Source organism: Eurypyga helias, unplaced genomic scaffold (assembly GCF_000690775.1).
Source record: "Eurypyga helias isolate BGI_N326 unplaced genomic scaffold, ASM69077v1 scaffold9783, whole genome shotgun sequence".
Lineage (NCBI taxonomy): Eukaryota > Metazoa > Chordata > Aves > Eurypygiformes > Eurypygidae > Eurypyga > Eurypyga helias.
In genome coordinates, this window is record NW_010241844.1 from 21,613 (window position 1) to 38,663 (window position 17,051).

General features: G+C 41.3%; 1 protein-coding gene across 1 annotated transcript in view; it reads left to right on the forward strand.

Moving 5' to 3' along the window:
* Positions 1-17,051, forward strand: part of PHF20 (PHD finger protein 20) — a gene marked incomplete at its 3' end in the record, with an annotated part of 44,610 nt that overhangs the window by 13,562 nt on the left and 13,997 nt on the right. Inside the window, exon 9 of the mRNA XM_010148882.1 lies at positions 8,108-8,386. Within this exon, the coding sequence (XP_010147184.1) occupies positions 8,108-8,386 (279 nt within the window). The remainder of the gene's footprint in view (positions 1-8,107; positions 8,387-17,051) is intronic.

Consider the following 17,051-nt stretch of genomic DNA (forward strand, 5'->3'; position numbering starts at 1 on the left):
GCTCAGGTTTGATATGTAAATGGTCTTTTACTATTTAAAAATTAGAGCTCTTTTGATCTTGTTCTCCTTCCTAACCAGGTTGATGATATATCCACCTGTAGTCTAATTACGGTCTATCTAGTGCCTGCAGTTGATGTGTGTTGGGGCCGTGCCTTTCCTTCCCTGCGTTCCAGCAGTGAGTTCAGAAGACATGGCGAGGCTGCGGATTCTTTTTGCTAGTTGGGCTGCCATGTCCTTTTCAATATGTAAAATACTTTTGTGTTTAACTTGTTTAACTGATGGGTTGTAGCTTGTTTTGGCTCATGAAGGCAAAACCATGTTTAGTGGTTGTACCTGAACAGAACACTAATCTCCCTTGTACCAAGGAAATGCCATTACTCCCTAGTATTAGCTCCGAGTACATGAGCTACTGACAGCTTGCCTGTAAATCTCCAAAGCAAAGGAAAGATGTAAAAAGTGTTGCTCCTTCCAGTGGCTACGAATTTGCTCCTCTTCTTGTAGCGGATAGTACCAATTTAATGTACACTAAGTTGAGTACTTCCCCTGAGTACTGGCAGTGTGATGTCACTGGTTTCCTTGAGTTTGTGCTGAGACCTGGAGAAGCTCCTCACAAGTGCTTGTCAGGTACTGCTGTAATGGTCTGCTGTCCACGCTAGCTAAACTGGCACCCTGGCTATTAGAAGCAGTGCCGCAACGTTAGCGGTTACTGCTGTGCTTTGTAGCCCTCTCCTTTGGGATTTGATGTTCCTCTCCTCCAAGGTGCCCTTGAAACTGAACAGGCATCCTTGAATGTAATTTTAAGATGAACAGCAGTGACGTGTTTGCAAATTTTCACCCTGGAGTAGCTTTCGTGAATGGCAGGAGGGGCTGTCTGCTGTAGCAGCAAAGGAGCATTCATTTTTTTTTGTCAGTGGTTGGATCACTGAGGGGAAGTGTGCAGGGCTTCCACCTTCAAGACTGCTCTTTTGGGAGGTGTAGCAGGTCGTAGCAGTTTTGAAATCTGAAAGAATTTTTGGTCTGTCTGAAAAAAAATCACTTTTCAGCCTTTGACAATCGGTTTAATGAAGAAGGTACAGCAGAGCTTTTTCACTGCAGTGGACACAGTCGCCTTCAGGATGTGCCTTATGTAGGAAAACAGGATGATAAAATCCTTTTTAACTTCAGTGATCTTGCATCATAAACTACTGCATTTCTTAAGGCATGTGTTTTAGCTGTCAAACAATTAGCCTTTTATTTTGTAAATTCCTGCAAATTTTTAGTTTGAAGGGTATTTAGAATTGATTTTTTTTTTGATGACACTTGTGTACTCTTCTGGAGGTACTCATTGAACTCCAGATTGACAAACCACAACCTTGTTTGATACGGTCTGAGAACTTGGAGAACATTAAATCTTGGCTTTTTGCAAGAAAAAACTGTGTTAATGGTTACAGATGTTTTTCCAAACAGTTAATCCAGTATTAAGAAGGCATCTGCTGCAATTACCTTTGTGTGTTTTAAAAACAAACAAAATCCCAACAAGCTCAAACTCTGAGGTAGTCATGGAATATCCTAAAAAATAGATTTCGTTTGGTACTGTGACATGTGTAATCACAAAGCTTTGGGGTTAGTGGGCAAATATTAAAAAATGCCTCCTGCAAGGGCATCTGTTTTCTAACTGAAGTACTCATTTTGGATGCAAAGCTTTTCAGGGTGTTTCACAGTGTCTTAGTTTCAAGTAACTATGAAATCAGAGGCGTTCTAAAAAATTTTTCCTGGTGTATGTGAAGTGGGGTGTGGTGGCAGCTGTATGGCCATCTTCAGAGGAGGCTGCTTATGTTAGCAAAAGGAAAGGCAAAGTTTGGGGATCTGAGTTCAAGGCTGTAATGTACTGAGAGCTAGTACGTACTCAGCAGTATGTGTTAAGGGTTGCATCAAACAAATCCCTTCTGGTGACTATGAAGGAACAGATAGACAAAACAGGCTTGGTTGGGTACAAATATTATTTCTGTGTATTTGATGCTGATGGGGAAATGTCTTTGCCTTCATGAAAAACACCTTAGGGAAATGACTGACAGATTTAAGGATTTAAAGTTGAACTAAAACACCAGCAGATTTTTATTCTGCTTGCAATTAAAGATGCAGTTTACAATTGCTTGTTTTATCCCCTTGAACTTGCATCCGTGTAGGGGTGCAGTGCTGTGTTTTGTAAGGGAAGAAGTAGAGAGGAATTCACTTGTATGTTTGTAACTTAAAAGGTACAATTGGGGGAGCATAATTTTGGCAGCAGGTGAATGGGGCAGGACACCAGTATCCAGTTGCTGCTGTGCAACGGAACCACTGAGAGTTCCAAAAACTGTGATCCCTTTGGATATTTTGCCATTATTACCACTTCCCTCTGACTTTCATGTGTGTATTGCTGAGCATTTGTAGTTTGGGCTTAAACTGTGGCGGATTCCAGCTGAGTGTGTAATACCTAGATGCGGTGTCAGTCACGCTGATGTGATGCGTGCGACACAGCCTATCCTGAATCGGATACAAGCAGTGGGGCTGTGGGAACATGTCGTGGCTCGCTTACCTGCCCAAAGCCTCTGGTATAGCTTGTGCACTCGTGATGCTGGCACTTCTGTCAGTGATTGAGCGAGATGGATTAAAGTTAATTCGGGAATGTGCACTCGTCGTATTTTGACCTGAAGTTCAGCAGCACTGAAGTGGTGTGTGAAAATCCACACTTGTGAGCGTGGATTTTGTTTCATTCAATTAAAGCCGTTTCATTTAACGTGAGAAATGCCAGATGTACCACTGAATGCACCTGGGTGGACATCCAGATCTGGCACGCAGGTTTTTTTACTGGAGAAAACTCTTAAGGATTGGGAATAATACAAGGCCTTTCGGTGTAAATACTGTCACCTGAAATCCAAGTTCAAAAATCAACGTTTTCATACTTAACCAACATGAGAAGATGTTGTTAATGAATGATTTGTTGATATAAGAGTTTTAAAATCTATAGATCCTATTAGAGGTACAACTTCTGTAGTTAAAAGCAAATCCATATTTTCCCTGTATGTGCTTCTGTCACTCCTGGGGTCGTGTCTGTACACGCAGTGCCGATGAGCTGCCTGGTGGGGGAACAGTAGTGCTTGGCCTTTCACCTGGTAGTAGTGTGTGTGCACAGCAGCATGACAGAGGCCTTTTGGTGTGGGCTCTGAAAACATACCAACATCGGCAGCAGTGCCCCCCCCACTCTTGGGGAGGGGTTATGTGAGGGTCTGAGCATGCTGCCCTAAATATAACAGGTGCTGGAGGCTCAAAGCCCAGTTAACTTTTTTGTGGTTAATTATCAAGGGAACCACCATCTTTCCAAATACTAATAACTGTACGTCAAGCAGTCATGTCCTCAGACTGGCATATGTATTCACAATTGGTGATTTGGAAAGGGAAGAAGCATATTGTCAGAGTAGGTGGTGCAGGTGGAAAAAAGAGGTATTCCATTCACAATTCTCCTAAAACAAAGCATGGAAGTTATGGTCAAAGACAACTTGAGTAAGTGCAACGTTGTAACGCAGTACTGACTTGTTTTGTCTGTAGGCTTTGATTGTATTCACTTGATGGGAAGTCATCCTCTTCCTGTAGGAAAATACTGCAAAACATAATAAAATTAATAACCTTCATTTTCTTCAGTGTGTTGTTTTGGCATGGGTGAGTGACGTGTGATGTATAAGGACAGTATGGTTTTTATAGCGTTTGAATATCAGGAATTTTTAGGACAAAAGCACTCTTTTTAAAGAGTGTTTTCCCAGTCACTGGTTGATAGATTCAGGAGTTAGACATTTGTAACAGCAGATACAATTTGGAGTGTTTGTATGCTTGTTAAGTTTTAAAATGTATGTGCCTGTAGTATGTTCTGAAAGGGCAATATAGCATTGTTTGTTAAAACCTGTTTCTTCTTAAAAAGATCAGCAAAATTCTGATTAATTACATGTACTAGAGGATAAAAATTCTCTTCTGCTGTTTTTTTAGCCCTAATGTTTAGGGACCATGACTAGTGATTAGGATTTAGGCAAATAAAGTTGTCATTCAAAAAAGCGGGTGACAGTGTGTTGGCAAATTTTTGCAGGCAGTTAAACCTCTGATTCATATACCTGACAGTAGGCTTAAAAGCACTCTGCAGCTGTTCTTGTGGCTCTACTCTTAAAAACTGATTTGACTTTAAAGGTGAGCTGCCGTTGCTTTGCACAGACCTGCTGCTGTGTTTGTAGTTGTATCTCCCAGAACTCCTCACATTACTTTTCTGTTTGCATAGACACGTATCAGGGATCCTATCTGCCTTATACTTACCATGTGTTTTTCTAATTTTGTCGCTCTTAGCTTTGGGGTTCGGTTAAGGAGAAGCATATATCTTTGCGTCCAGTTAGAGGGAGCAGCTGTGTATCCTGCAGCTTACCCAGATAGGCTTTGGTTCCTTCAAGGGACTGTAAAAGCTGTCAAATTCAGCCGAAGAGTATTCTATGTAAAGAAGTCCATCCTGCCTCTCTCAATTAGTTTCCTACAGCTACACACCATGATCTGGACTCCGTGTTTGTTACATCTCAAAGTGCAGGTAAAGCCAAACAACAGAAGATTTTAGAAGTAAGACCAAAGAAATAGGTAAATAATGAGGAAGCTAGCCCAGTGGTGAGAAGTGACCCGAAGCACTGTGTAAAAAGTGTCAGCTGGGCTAAGTAGAAGTCTGTGTTTGTTTAAAATGTGGACTATTATGAGAGTAGATGTATTCCTAAGCAAGCACCAGCTACAAGGTGTTTTATTAGAATTTTGACAGTGACTGTTCTAAAGGGGAAACATTAGACCCCACAAGTCAACTTCACATGTGTCTGAAGAGATGAGGTTTTATCACTGTCCAGAATCACTTGTGCAGTTACCCCTGTGATACGTAAGATTTAGGTCTGCAGTTCCAGAAAGGTAATGGTAACATACAAAATAATTCCAGTTAACAGCAGGTGAAAGAATGATTTGATCTTCGCTTAATACTTCTGTGGGGACCAGGAAATAGAGACTAGAAGTCTCATCAGTTTAACAGGTAATTGTGTGTGGCTAGAGCAGGTAATTTCCAATGGCTAGAAACTGCAGCAAGGCCAGCTTTAACAGGGGGAAATGCCATGTGTTATGTGCACTGTTGACTTTCTGGGATAGCTTACCCAAGTGTTGCAGGAGATGCCACGGGATGGTAGGCCTTCAGTCAAGATACTGTGCTGCTGCCAAACATTCCTGTCCCAGCAGGAGTCAGTTCAAACAAAGAACTGGTGATGGAGAAAAAAGAAATCTCTTGTGGAATCAGAAACTTCACACAGTGACGTTTTACTGTAAAGATCCTGCTTGAGCGGTGTCTTAGCTTGAACCTTGGGTCATACAGCACAGTGGGAAGAGGGAGAGGTTGCTGACTTGAACACTGAAGGGATGTTTCACATTTTCTGTAGTGAAAGTTAAAGGAGATACTGTTGTTAGACCTTGAGTCTCTGTGCTTAATATTGTAATGACTAATTAAATGCCAGGTGAGGAGTTTTATTTTTGGTTATAAACATGAAAGAAATAGCGGGCGGTAGGTCCATCATTAACTTTCCTCTCTGCTCGAACACCCCACAGGCTGTTCAGAGGCTCTCCTGGGCAGATTTGGGCAGATTTGGGCATCAGCTCCCTGCTGTGCACTGGCAACAGGAAGTTATATTGTCTTACTTGTATAAAAGGAAAATGTCCCCAAATGTGGTGGTTGTGGTGATAATTTAAGTTTTGTTTCAAACTGTGTGGGATTGTCTGTTTTTACTAGCCCGAATAGTTTCCTTTTGCTTGTTGCAGAAGTTTTTTGTTCTTTTCTTCCCCTTACCTATTGTCTTTGTTAGCTCTGCTTCTGCCTCTGTTTTCAGCTAACGTGATCATGTGCACCTCTCCTAACTTGTAGCTGCTCAGTTAGGAGCCATTCCCTGTATCTTCTCCAGAATTTGTCCATCTCAGTGGAGGGAAAGTGCTCTGAGCTTGGACACAGGGCCTCATCGTGAGAGTTGTGTGATGGTATAATAGTTTCCCTTGTCATCTTTTGTAATATTTTTTGGCTAACTCTTTGGATGCCATTACCCCCTTCGCTGCAGTTAAGTTTTCCCATCTTCATGTTAGTTATTAAACAGAATCAAGTTCTCTTTTAAGGTCCTGAATGCTGTTTTTAGCTTTACAGTCAAGAGAATCTTTCTGCTCTTGCTTTCTCTAAACCCACAGGCCATTTCACTGACCATTCCTGAAATATTTTTCATTCTTTATGAATGCAGCCTTTGGTGTACAGTATATTTCGATTTTGGTCTGGCAAACGTTGTCGTTTTGCAAGTGTGATCCATTTCTCTGGCTCTGTTGCAGTCTTACCCCCATAATTGCTTGGAGCAGGATCCCTGTCAGCATGTTCTTAATATGGCTATCCCAAATGTCTTTCCCTTTCTCCTTGTGAAACACCCAAAAGCAATGCCTTCATTCTTACTATTTTCGTGTCAAAATTGAATATTCTTTCTTTTAAGCAGCCTGATGTGTATATGACTTCTTAATCCTTCCCTGTACACCAGCTGCCATGGTACCATTACTTGTTTCTCTAGGGGTGATTTCAAGTTTTGTTCCTTTGTCATGACAGTACTTGGCTGTATCTGAAGCATACTTAAATTAACTAGGATGCTTTTCTTCACTACCACGTAACCGTTAAGTATGCAGCCCATTAACACCCTTTTTGTTGCTACATGCTAAAAATTTCTGAACAAGCTGTCCTGTGTTCTTCCATCAAGATTTTGTTGACACTGCTGTTAACACTCCCATTCAGTATGTGCATATGTGCACTTGAGGAAAGTCTTATTCTTTCTGCATTTATTCTTGTTTGTGATGTTTCTGGGTCCCTTTGTGTTCCTTGTGTTCAACTACGTCTAAAAGAATGTCTTCATTTTCATTTATGTGCTGCATACCTTCAGTTTAACATCCCTGTTGCTAGGTCTGAATCTGAGCTTTAAACTCTTATTTCATAATCCTCCAAGTTCAAAAATACTTGTAAATATGGTAATAATAATTTAGTACTGGCAAAATAAATGGAAAAGTCATATTTGGAAGCTGTTTCGTAAAAATGACACCTCCTTTCCCTTGTCCTCTAGTTGGTATGGGATTTTTTTGATGGATAATTGCCCAGATCTCTTTTTATCTGTGTGTTTTCAAACTTCTACCTCTTCTCCATTTTATTTGGTACAGATGCTGGTGGCATTAATCTGATTTACTCTTAGATCAAAATGTTTCTTTTGTCAATTTTTTATCAAAAACATAAATTAAACGTTTCTGAAATGTTGGAAGAAGAAATAGGGAATTACCAGGTCAAGCGTACGTGTAGCCCTGGGTTGCACAGCATTCTTTGCTAACACAGATGCCTTAAGATGTTTTGAGTCTGAAGGCTTTCCTTGGGGTTTTTTTGATAAACTACTTAACTATAAGCTCACAGGGAACAACTGGTAACAGATGCAAACAATTTCCCTTTTGCTTAGCTTCATTCTTTCATTGCTGATGGGAAAATTGAAACAAATTTCAATTTTACTTGGAATGTGTAGTTCTGACATCTTCCAAGAACAGTGGAAGCAGTTAGACTTTGGGGATAGGAATGGCATCCAAAAAGCAGGTAGCAAAACAGTTATAAGCAAAGAAGCAGGACTGTTTTCCTTGGAAGGTGCTTTCACCAGAGGTGTGAAGAGTTAAAAACAAAGAAATACTTGTTAGAACATAATCACCAATGTTCTGACTCAGAGACACAATCTAAAATTCAGTCTTGTATCAACAATAGGACTATATACAGGGCTATAAGCTGTTAGGCAAGGAAAACAAAATGTCTTTCTGACAGTAACCCGTTCATAAAACACTGGCGTCATTACACCCCGTTTATAAGAGCGTGGTAGGGCAGAGCTTTCCCTTGAAAGCTCAAGGCAGATAACAGCATTAAAACTTCTTTTGCATTTCATAGCTGATGTGTTTGAATGCATGCCCATTTCTTAACTCTGTTGTTTTAAGTTCAGGAAACCATTGAATAAATATAGCAAATGCATGGGGGAATTTATCTGTTTTGTTCTTACAGTAACAAAACCTTGTAGGAGAGCAGATTTTCTTGCATCAAAAAAAACTGCAACTGTTGATCAAGATCACAAGTTTAGATGCAAGTTCTTGGACTGTTCAAAATACTTCCGCAAAGCCAAGTTACTGCATTATCATATGAAATACTTTCATGGAGTGGAGAAGGCTGCAGAATCACAGCAGAACCCTGTAAAAAGAAATATTCAAACCAGAGCTGCTTTGGCTTCTGAAAAAGCTAATCAAGAAAGGTCAAAACGAGGACGGACCACAGCTGGTTCATTGTGTAAGTATCTTGCTGATATCTTTCTCTTTTGAAACAGCAGCAGGCAGGACAAACAGCAAAGAGCAGAAATCGGTTTTCTTTTGGGCCGAAGGAGTCTTTTTAGGGCTCCATCTTTGCATATTTCTTTGTGGAGAGGAAGCATAATATGTGTAAATATTATGTTTTCAGGAAGATCAAACTTGTAGTTCCCTCATCTAGAAATACAGATCATGTTCTGAAGTGAACTAACTAGGCAGCTTCTCTTATTAGTTTGTTTATTACTCACTTGAGTAATAAACCTCCCTTCTTTTTTCAAAAATGAATTCCCTGAGTTTCTGTCTTGGTTCCCCTCCCCCGGTTTAACAAATATCTAAGTAGTATTGCTGGAAGACTTTTTTTTGTCCTTTTCTGTGTTAAGGAAGCAGTCTGGATAACTCCAGTTCTCTCCTATTTCTTACTTGGTCTTTTACATTCCATGGTCTGACTTCAAGAGTATACTCAGCTAGAAACCTGGTACCAGTTTCTGCAGTATTTACAGGTGTCACTGCGAGGTCTATGGGGGAAAAAAAAGTCCGGGTATTTAACAGATGCAGTTGTTACAGCTGCACTTGATCAGATCCTCCCACACCTGACGGGTAGTGGAAAAGGATAAAAACTTAATAGTTAGGAAAAATAACTTAAATGTTTTAACTGCTTTGCAGTCTTCAGAATCATTTTAACTTCTGCTTCGCTGTCTCATTCTCTGAAGCGCTTTCTTCCTAGTGTCTTAACATCAGAGTGGCAGTCTAGGTCTAGTTGTCAACTGCAGTGTTATTAACCTATCCATACTTTGTTCTTTTGGATTGACTGCTTTTTATACTGCAGGTCCATGAAAGTTGTCATCTCGTCTTCTTATTGAGCCTGTTTTATTAAGTTCAGCTTTCTCTTTGCTGAATTCCCTGGTGTGTTTGTCTTTGCATTTGATCTTTCATTAATATTCTGTTTAATTAAGAATTTCAGTTGTGCAAATCATTCACTCAGCTACAGCTCGCTATAGCAGAATATTTCTAGCCTTTGCTTTTCCTAATGTGTCTGTCAAAGTCTTTCATTTGAGATGCTACTGCCTGCTCCTAACAAGATGAGTGTAACCTAAGTGTAATATACTGCCACTACATGTAAACTTATAGTACCCAAATACTTCTGTAACTGTAATGCAAGGGCGTAAGATTTGGTTAAGCAGAGGAAGATTTTTTCCTTAAATGCATTAGGATGTGCCAACTTGCACACATTATACTTTGCATGCAGCTTCAACGGGACCGAATTACTGCCTTGAGAAGCGCAACCGAGGCCAGCGCTTCGTGACTGGCTGCCAGCAGCTGCAGTGTGATCAGAACAGGCTTCTCGCATGTCACGTGCATAAACATAAACAGTCCGTAACCAGACTCCTAGTCTGCTTTTCGGAACTGCAGCATTATTTCAGTTTGTTTTCCGGTGATTGTCCTGAATGAACTGCCCAGTGACTCCAGATCTTGACCCTTTCGTTTATCCTTTCCCCCAAGTGCACACTGTTGGTTTGATGCCATCACCTTAGCTGCACTGGCAGGTAATTCTGTATGGTGTTGAGTTGTAACCCTGTTTCCTTATTTTAAGCCCTTACCCCTGTCATTCCCCATTTGTGAACAGATGCTTTTAACCTGGGTTGTTTTGGTGATGTCCCTCATGGCACATCCCTGCAAGTAGCCCCTGGGTTGTGCTGACAACGGTTGAACTTTGTATCAAGGTACAAGGTGGGACCATAAAGTTTTCAATTCACCTTCACTGTCAAAGCCTGCTGTTGTGGAGCTACAGTAGGGTTTTTCCTGAGGAGGAACATAATGTCTTTATATATCACTTATATGCCTGATATTAAGTGCCATTTGGGCTTTACCTCAATGTGGTTTTAGTTCTTCTGATTTTTGTTGGGGAGGTACCACCCCTTTTAAAGTAGAGTTAATGGGGCTTATGAGCTCACACTCTTCCAGTTTATGTTCTGTTCTTTTTTTCAAAATGCTTTTAGGATGACTTCTCACCCTGTATTGCTTAGTGAGAGTGAAGGCTTTGGAATACCTAAGTATGGTACATGGTGGGTTTACTTTTCATCTTTACAATCCTTTTGGGAGAAAAAATTTTCCTGTTCAGAGTGACTATATTTAAATCATTTTACTTGTTGGTACAAATGACCTTATGCTTCACTATATTAGATAGGTTTTAGTGCTCAAGAAAAGGTGGCAATTTCTAACAGATAAGACTTCAGAACTCACGGGTCTTGCTATTCCAAAAGCTTGGAAATACTTTTGCTTTAGAAGCTTTATGACACTGAAGTCCTTATCTCACAAGCTTTATTTTGGAGTTCTGGGACTCCTCACTGCTTCTGCTACACATTAAATTATAAATAAATAGTGAGAATGGACTGTTGGCTAGATTTGAAGTGAAAATATTTACTGTTCCTAAATTCTGTTCTGAATATTGCATAATTTCCCAGTAGCAAAACCTTTTCCTTGTAGTACTTAATATTGGAATTTTTACACATAAAAGGTGGATGTAAGTGGTCTTCAGTGACCATGTCGTGGGATGCAGAAAGGAACAATTTAAGTATAATTACCTTGCACTAAATTGGAGGCTCTGTCAACACCTGAAATGTAAATTGTGCCACTTGGCATTGGCTTCAAAGCTTGAGTGGCCTGTAAAGGTTAATGTGGAACTGATTAGTCCTGTCTCTTCCATTTCCCTAAGAAGTATCTTACTTTTGTGGTGGCAAATTTGACGGAGATCTCTAAATTATGTAGTGGCTCTTCATTGAACAGAGGGGAAGGAATTACCATTGCCTAGGCTTGTATTTCACATGAGCCTTCCTACTCCGAACAGAATAACGCAGACTTCAATGGCTACTGGATACATTCAGGGAATACCCCTTCTCTGTAATTTATCAGGAAGTATTCATTATGAAACAGCTCTTCCTCAGCCCCATGCTGTAACAGTTATCTACGTGAGTATTGCTGCTATTTCGTCTTCACTGAAAAAATTGTCCTTGCAGAGAATAAGGCAGTGGATTTTGTGTCCCCCTGGCATATGAGATGCAGGCATTTCTTCCCTCAGCCCTTAAGTTGCATTGCAGCTCTGCAGATGCATTACAGAGCCACCTGCTGCCACCTGTTGAAGAATCATAGAATCATAGAATGGTTAGGGTTGGAAGGGACCTTAAAGATCATCTAGTTCCAACCCCCCTGCCATGGGCAGGGACACCTTCCACTAGAAGAGAGATGCAGGAGAGAATCAAGACCTACCCAAATGTATGGGGATGCACAACCTTAAAACAAGCTTGTTGAGCTTAGGCTGCGATGGCTTCTCAAAGGCTGTCTTGCAGGAAAGAGTTGCTTAGGTCTGTGACAGTTCAAATTGAGATCTTCTATCAAATTTATCACTTGGAAGTTGAATGTGGAGTAGTATCTGTTAAAACTTTTGACAGTTAGTTACTTCTTGATTGCTGTAATAAAAAAAGGAGTAGAACCACATTCCACATTCATATGCATTAACCTTAAGATAGTCTTTTTTCTTTGTGGTCCCTTCCCTTTCTCTGCACAGTCACTTAGTTTACCGTTCAAGTATGTTGTGCCATACTGTGACTTGGGCCCTACAAATACTCACTGTCAGCAACTTCCTCTGAAGATGTCAGTTTTGTCTTTCAGATATGTCTGTCTGTCCATGTTACTTTGTGAAGTGCCTCAAAAGGTTATTTTTAATAAAGCTTGTTGTTCCCTGACCTAGACCTCTCCAAGGGCAAGAGGCATGGAATAGCTTAATTTCACTTTTTGTACCTACAACTCTAATTTGAACATCTGAAGTATGTCTCTTGACCTTAGTCTTTCTGAATTGGTGGCTTTCATGGTTTTGTAAATCTCTTCATTTGGAAGGTCAACAAAATGTAGTTCATGCCCTTGTGTTGAACAATTTTTCTGAAATCTGAAAGTCAACTTTTGCCAGACTTAAGTGCTTTCACAGCTAGTGCACCTCACCTCAGACCTTGAGGAGGATCTGTGCTTGATAAGTACTACAGATTTTTTCAGGAAATTCTAACCTCGTTATATATGAACAAGTAGGGGAGCGGATATGTGTGTGCAAGGAAATGCTGTCAAAACCTTCACAAGGTGGCTGGTGTACACTTGAAGTAACTAAGTATAACTAAGTAGTTATTCATAGGGCACTCAGCACGAGTATCATACTGGCAGGGACTTCATCAGTTAATACCCTTAATGCTCCCAGAATGTAGTTCAGCTCCCATGAGGAGTTTTGCACTAATGGAGGTTAAACCTGGCTTTGAGACTCAAAAAATGCCATGCAGCATTAGGCTGAAGTTTTGATACACAGGTATGTAGTGGCAGCCTCAGTCCAGCCAGTTGTTGCCAGCCTTGGTTCTGCTCTCTTTGCCATGGGGAAGGGGAAAAGTAATGGACCTGTGTTTTGTAGTTCAGAGCCTGTAGAAAATAGACCCCTGCTGAGGATTCCATGAAAGGTGGACATGCAAACATGCATTTTGTCAGTAGGTTTAAATTTTTGTACATGACCTTGTTAGAAAATTCTGCCTACTCCAAGTTAGTTACAGTAAGGCATGTTAACACATAAGTGTCTTAATGCCAGCAATAGATCTAAAGAGGAAAGGGGTCTCGTCTTCATTCGTGTTACTGATGAGATCCTAACGGTGCACGTGGAGGGAACAGGTTGGCACCCTCACTTGGACATCCAATGCATCCAGCTGTCAGTGGGTAGCTCTTAACGTGAGCTGCTGGCGTGCAGCTTAGTGGCTTTCAGAGTGACCCTCTGGGGTGTTTCCTGTTTCCTCTGGATATTGGGTGGTGGATGCTAGGCGGTGGAATGTTCATGGATGACTTACAAGCACAGGGATTCCTGCTAATGGGCATTAACACCCTCTGTGTTAGGTGTAATTGCTGATCAGCTTTGTGGCTTATGTTGAGATACTGTGTTTAGTTTGTGGAGAATGGCTGTACTTCAGCTGTAAGTCAAGATGATACGTGGTCTTTCAGTTCTTGGAAATACCAGTGGATATTCTCAGCAAATGATCTCAGGGATGTGAATATTGTCTGATTCACAGGACTTGGGAATTCAGTCTCTTGGCTTCCTGCGAAGGCTGAGTTACCATCTGAACTGGGCGTTTGTGTTCCACTGGGCAGAAAGCTTTTGCCTTGTCTGTCACGGAGTCTTGACATGCTCAGATACAAATTCTCTTAAGGCTCTGTCCTTGTGGTTTCTGCATGGATGAGGTGGTTTCATAAATCAGGTGTGTGTTAGTTTCTAAGATCTTTCACTGCTTCCAGGACAGCTCCTTGTGTGGAAGAGGATGCTTCTCCCAGTCTTGGCGAAGTGGCCTGGAAGAAGGCAGTGGGTCGTTAATCAGCAAGCCTGTCCATTTCCAGTTTGTTATGAACCTATCTCCTGTTCCTCTTAGTGGTATTTAACATTTTCTGAGCTAGAAATTTTTCTGCTGGTGTTGTGGTTAAGCATTACTGTTCAAGAACAGTGAAAGTGTTCACCACCCTGGATGTCAGGAGGGCTTTTGCGGTCTGTTTGTAGAGAATTGTGTGGGTCTAATGATGATTAATTATATCCTGGCTCACAGAGGTATTAAAGGGTACTAATACCTATATTGATTTTTGTTTGAGTGGGTCATCATCGGGAATGTGTGGGGGCTCTAGCTTAGATGCCACCCGTCTCCCACCTCAGGATCTCTCTAAGGTAAGTGCAGGTATCTTCATGGGACCTGCATAGACAGCTTTGAGATGCGTAGGAGTCTCACGTGCTTCCTAATGGGAGTCTCTGAGCATAGTCCTGCTGTTCACCACAGACTCACAGTACAGTCCTGTTGCCTCGTGCTCTCAGTAGAGTTCTTACGTGGACAAGTGACTTGCAAGAGAGTTTAGCTGTAGCACTAAGAAAAGTTGAAGGAGTTGCCCATGTAATTACGGTGTGCGGTGTGCTCTGCGTTGGCCTTTCCTGAAACTGAAAATCAGGTGTTCCTGTGAATGGGAGGAGGTGGAGGAGTAGGAAGCATTCTGGGGAGTGAAAGCTGGCTGAGAGGCATGAGGATGAAAGCGCACAGCAGCTCTGCAGGTGCTGCGAATGCAGGAAGCCTGAGCTTGGCGACTCTGCAAGATTCAAAAGCATAGGCCTTATAAGTTCTTGGCTGTGGTTGTTACAGCAAGTAATTGCTTTGTTCTTTTTGGGGAAATCTTATGAACTGGCCTGTCTGAATTATATTTGAAAATGTTGTATTGAGATGAAACAGGACATTAAATGTGGAAGGCTTAAAAGTTTCGGTCTACATCGCACAGGTTTTATCTTAAGTGTTTGGGAAAGTAAATGTTAACTTTCCAGTTTTTTAATCTCATCATCTTCTCAGGTCTGAAAATTTATTTCAGAGTACTCAAAGATCTCACAGACTCTAAACTTTTCCGTCAGTTGAACAAAAAGTGTTTTGAAACTTATTTGTTGATAACTTTTTTTTTGACAGTTATTGAAAGAAATTACATCCATGGTATGATAAGAGTACCCTTGAACTCCTTGCAGATAATGTTACTAGTGGCTGAAAAATCTTACAGAAATGTATCTTTTACCACACATAAAGGTTAATACAACATATTCTTGCAAAAATCCCCTTAAACTTTAGTCTCACAAAGCTAAAAAACTAATGGATGTGAAATACAGTTTTGTTCACATCTCACCCCTCAGCAAGCCCAGCTGCCTTGTGCTTTTTGAGAGTCATGGGATCAAGGTGGCCATGGGATTCTTCAAATGTGACCTCGTGAAATAAAGTTGAGCTGTTGGGAGAGGGGAAAGTTAGGAGGCCTAAATGAAAGTTGTGTGGCTTGTACAGTCTTTTTCTGTTGTAACTTTGGGCTTCCTTGAGATGGTGTTCTGTAAGTATTTTTGGAACTTAATGCAAAACGGTAGACAACCAGGAAAGTTCAGGAGAGGCTTGTTTACATGACTTCCTGCCCTGTACTGGTACAAACAGTTGGCATTTCAGAATGTTTGTTAGGACACTGGTGTTCCCAAAGAGGGTATGAAGTTCCTATGTCTTACTTCTCAGCTACCATGTACCATGAGCAAGTGCTTTGTCTGTCTGAACTGCTGATGGTTGTCTTTAACTCACTAATCATGGAAGTCTTCAGATGAGCAAATTCTGTTAGCAAGAAGTCCTGCTAAAATAGACCTGTATTTAAAAACAACAACAAATCCCTCCTTATACTTATTCCTGCAAGAGAAGTTAGTCCTGTTGAAAATGGAAGGCCATACACATACTGCAGTATCTTATTAAGGATTATCATGTGGTTTTAATAATTATTCATATACAAAACATGCTGCTTTCTAGTCTTGCAGATCTTGAGGTAAATAAGCACCCAGGGAAAGGTGCATACAACAATGGGTTGTATGACTGGACAATGGTACCTTTATGCGACGGTCTGGGTTTGGTCTAATTTCTGTCTTCTGTTGTGGCTGCTGTAAAGCACTATGGCAGGTGACTAGAAGGTATCCATTTGATTACAGAAACATTTACAAATGGCTCCTTTTCTTTTTTTCCTTCAAGTTGTAACGCAACTTCAGAGTGAGAGAACCAGGATTAAAGTCGTGTGATGGCCTTCAGATTTCTGAATCATGGAGTTTTCTGTCTGAAGAGATCCACTTGATTCTGAAAGCTCTGTAATGACATAGAATCATGGAATCTTGTAATTTAGAGAAGACCTTTAAGATCATCAAGTTAAATCGTTAACCCAGTGCTGCTAATACCACCACTAAACCATGTCCCTAAGCACCTCTTCCACATCCTCCACATCTTCCTAAATCCCTCCAGGGATGGTGACTCCACCATCTCCCTGGGCAGCTCGTTCCAATGCCTGACAGCCCTTTCAGGGAAGACATTTTTCCTAATACTCAATCTAAACCTCCCCTGGCACAACCTGAGGCTGTTTCATCTTGTCCTGTCACTTGGGAGGAGAGACCAACCCTCACCCTCCTTTCAGGTAGCTTCCCCAGCTCCGTTCCCTTCTCTGGACACGCTCCAGCCCCTCAGTGTCCGTCCTGTCATGAGGGGCCCAGAACTGAACACCCTGAGGTGCGGCCTCACCCGCACCCAGCACAGGGGATGACACTGCCCTGGTACTGCTGGCCACACTGTTCCTGATGCAGGCCAGCATGCAGTTAGCCTTGATCTTTGAAAGACTTACATGTCTTAATGTGCCTCGTTACATCTTCAACTTGAAATGCTGGTCAGGGCAGAGTACTTGTCGCTATTTCTTCTCCGAAGTATGCTCTCTTAGACTCTTCTGTTTTCAGTCATTTTAAGGTACCACACACAATTATTTAGTTAGAGGTGTCCAAGTGAAAATCTGGCTTGGTACCAAAGTCTCTAGGCAAGAAGGAAGTTGCCTTTCATATCCACTGAACTTTTGAGTGCTTATGATGATAGAATTGGACGTTCTTGATGGAAGTCAGCAAGCTCTCACCTTGGCTACTGGGTCTTATTGACAAAGATACTTGATGTGATACTCCAAAATGGCAGCGTACTTGTCGTCTTGTCTTGCTGACCCACAGGCCATGGAGCCTTAGCTTTTATCAACTTCACCTCTCTTTCCATGTCCAGGAGTCTTTCAGCAGG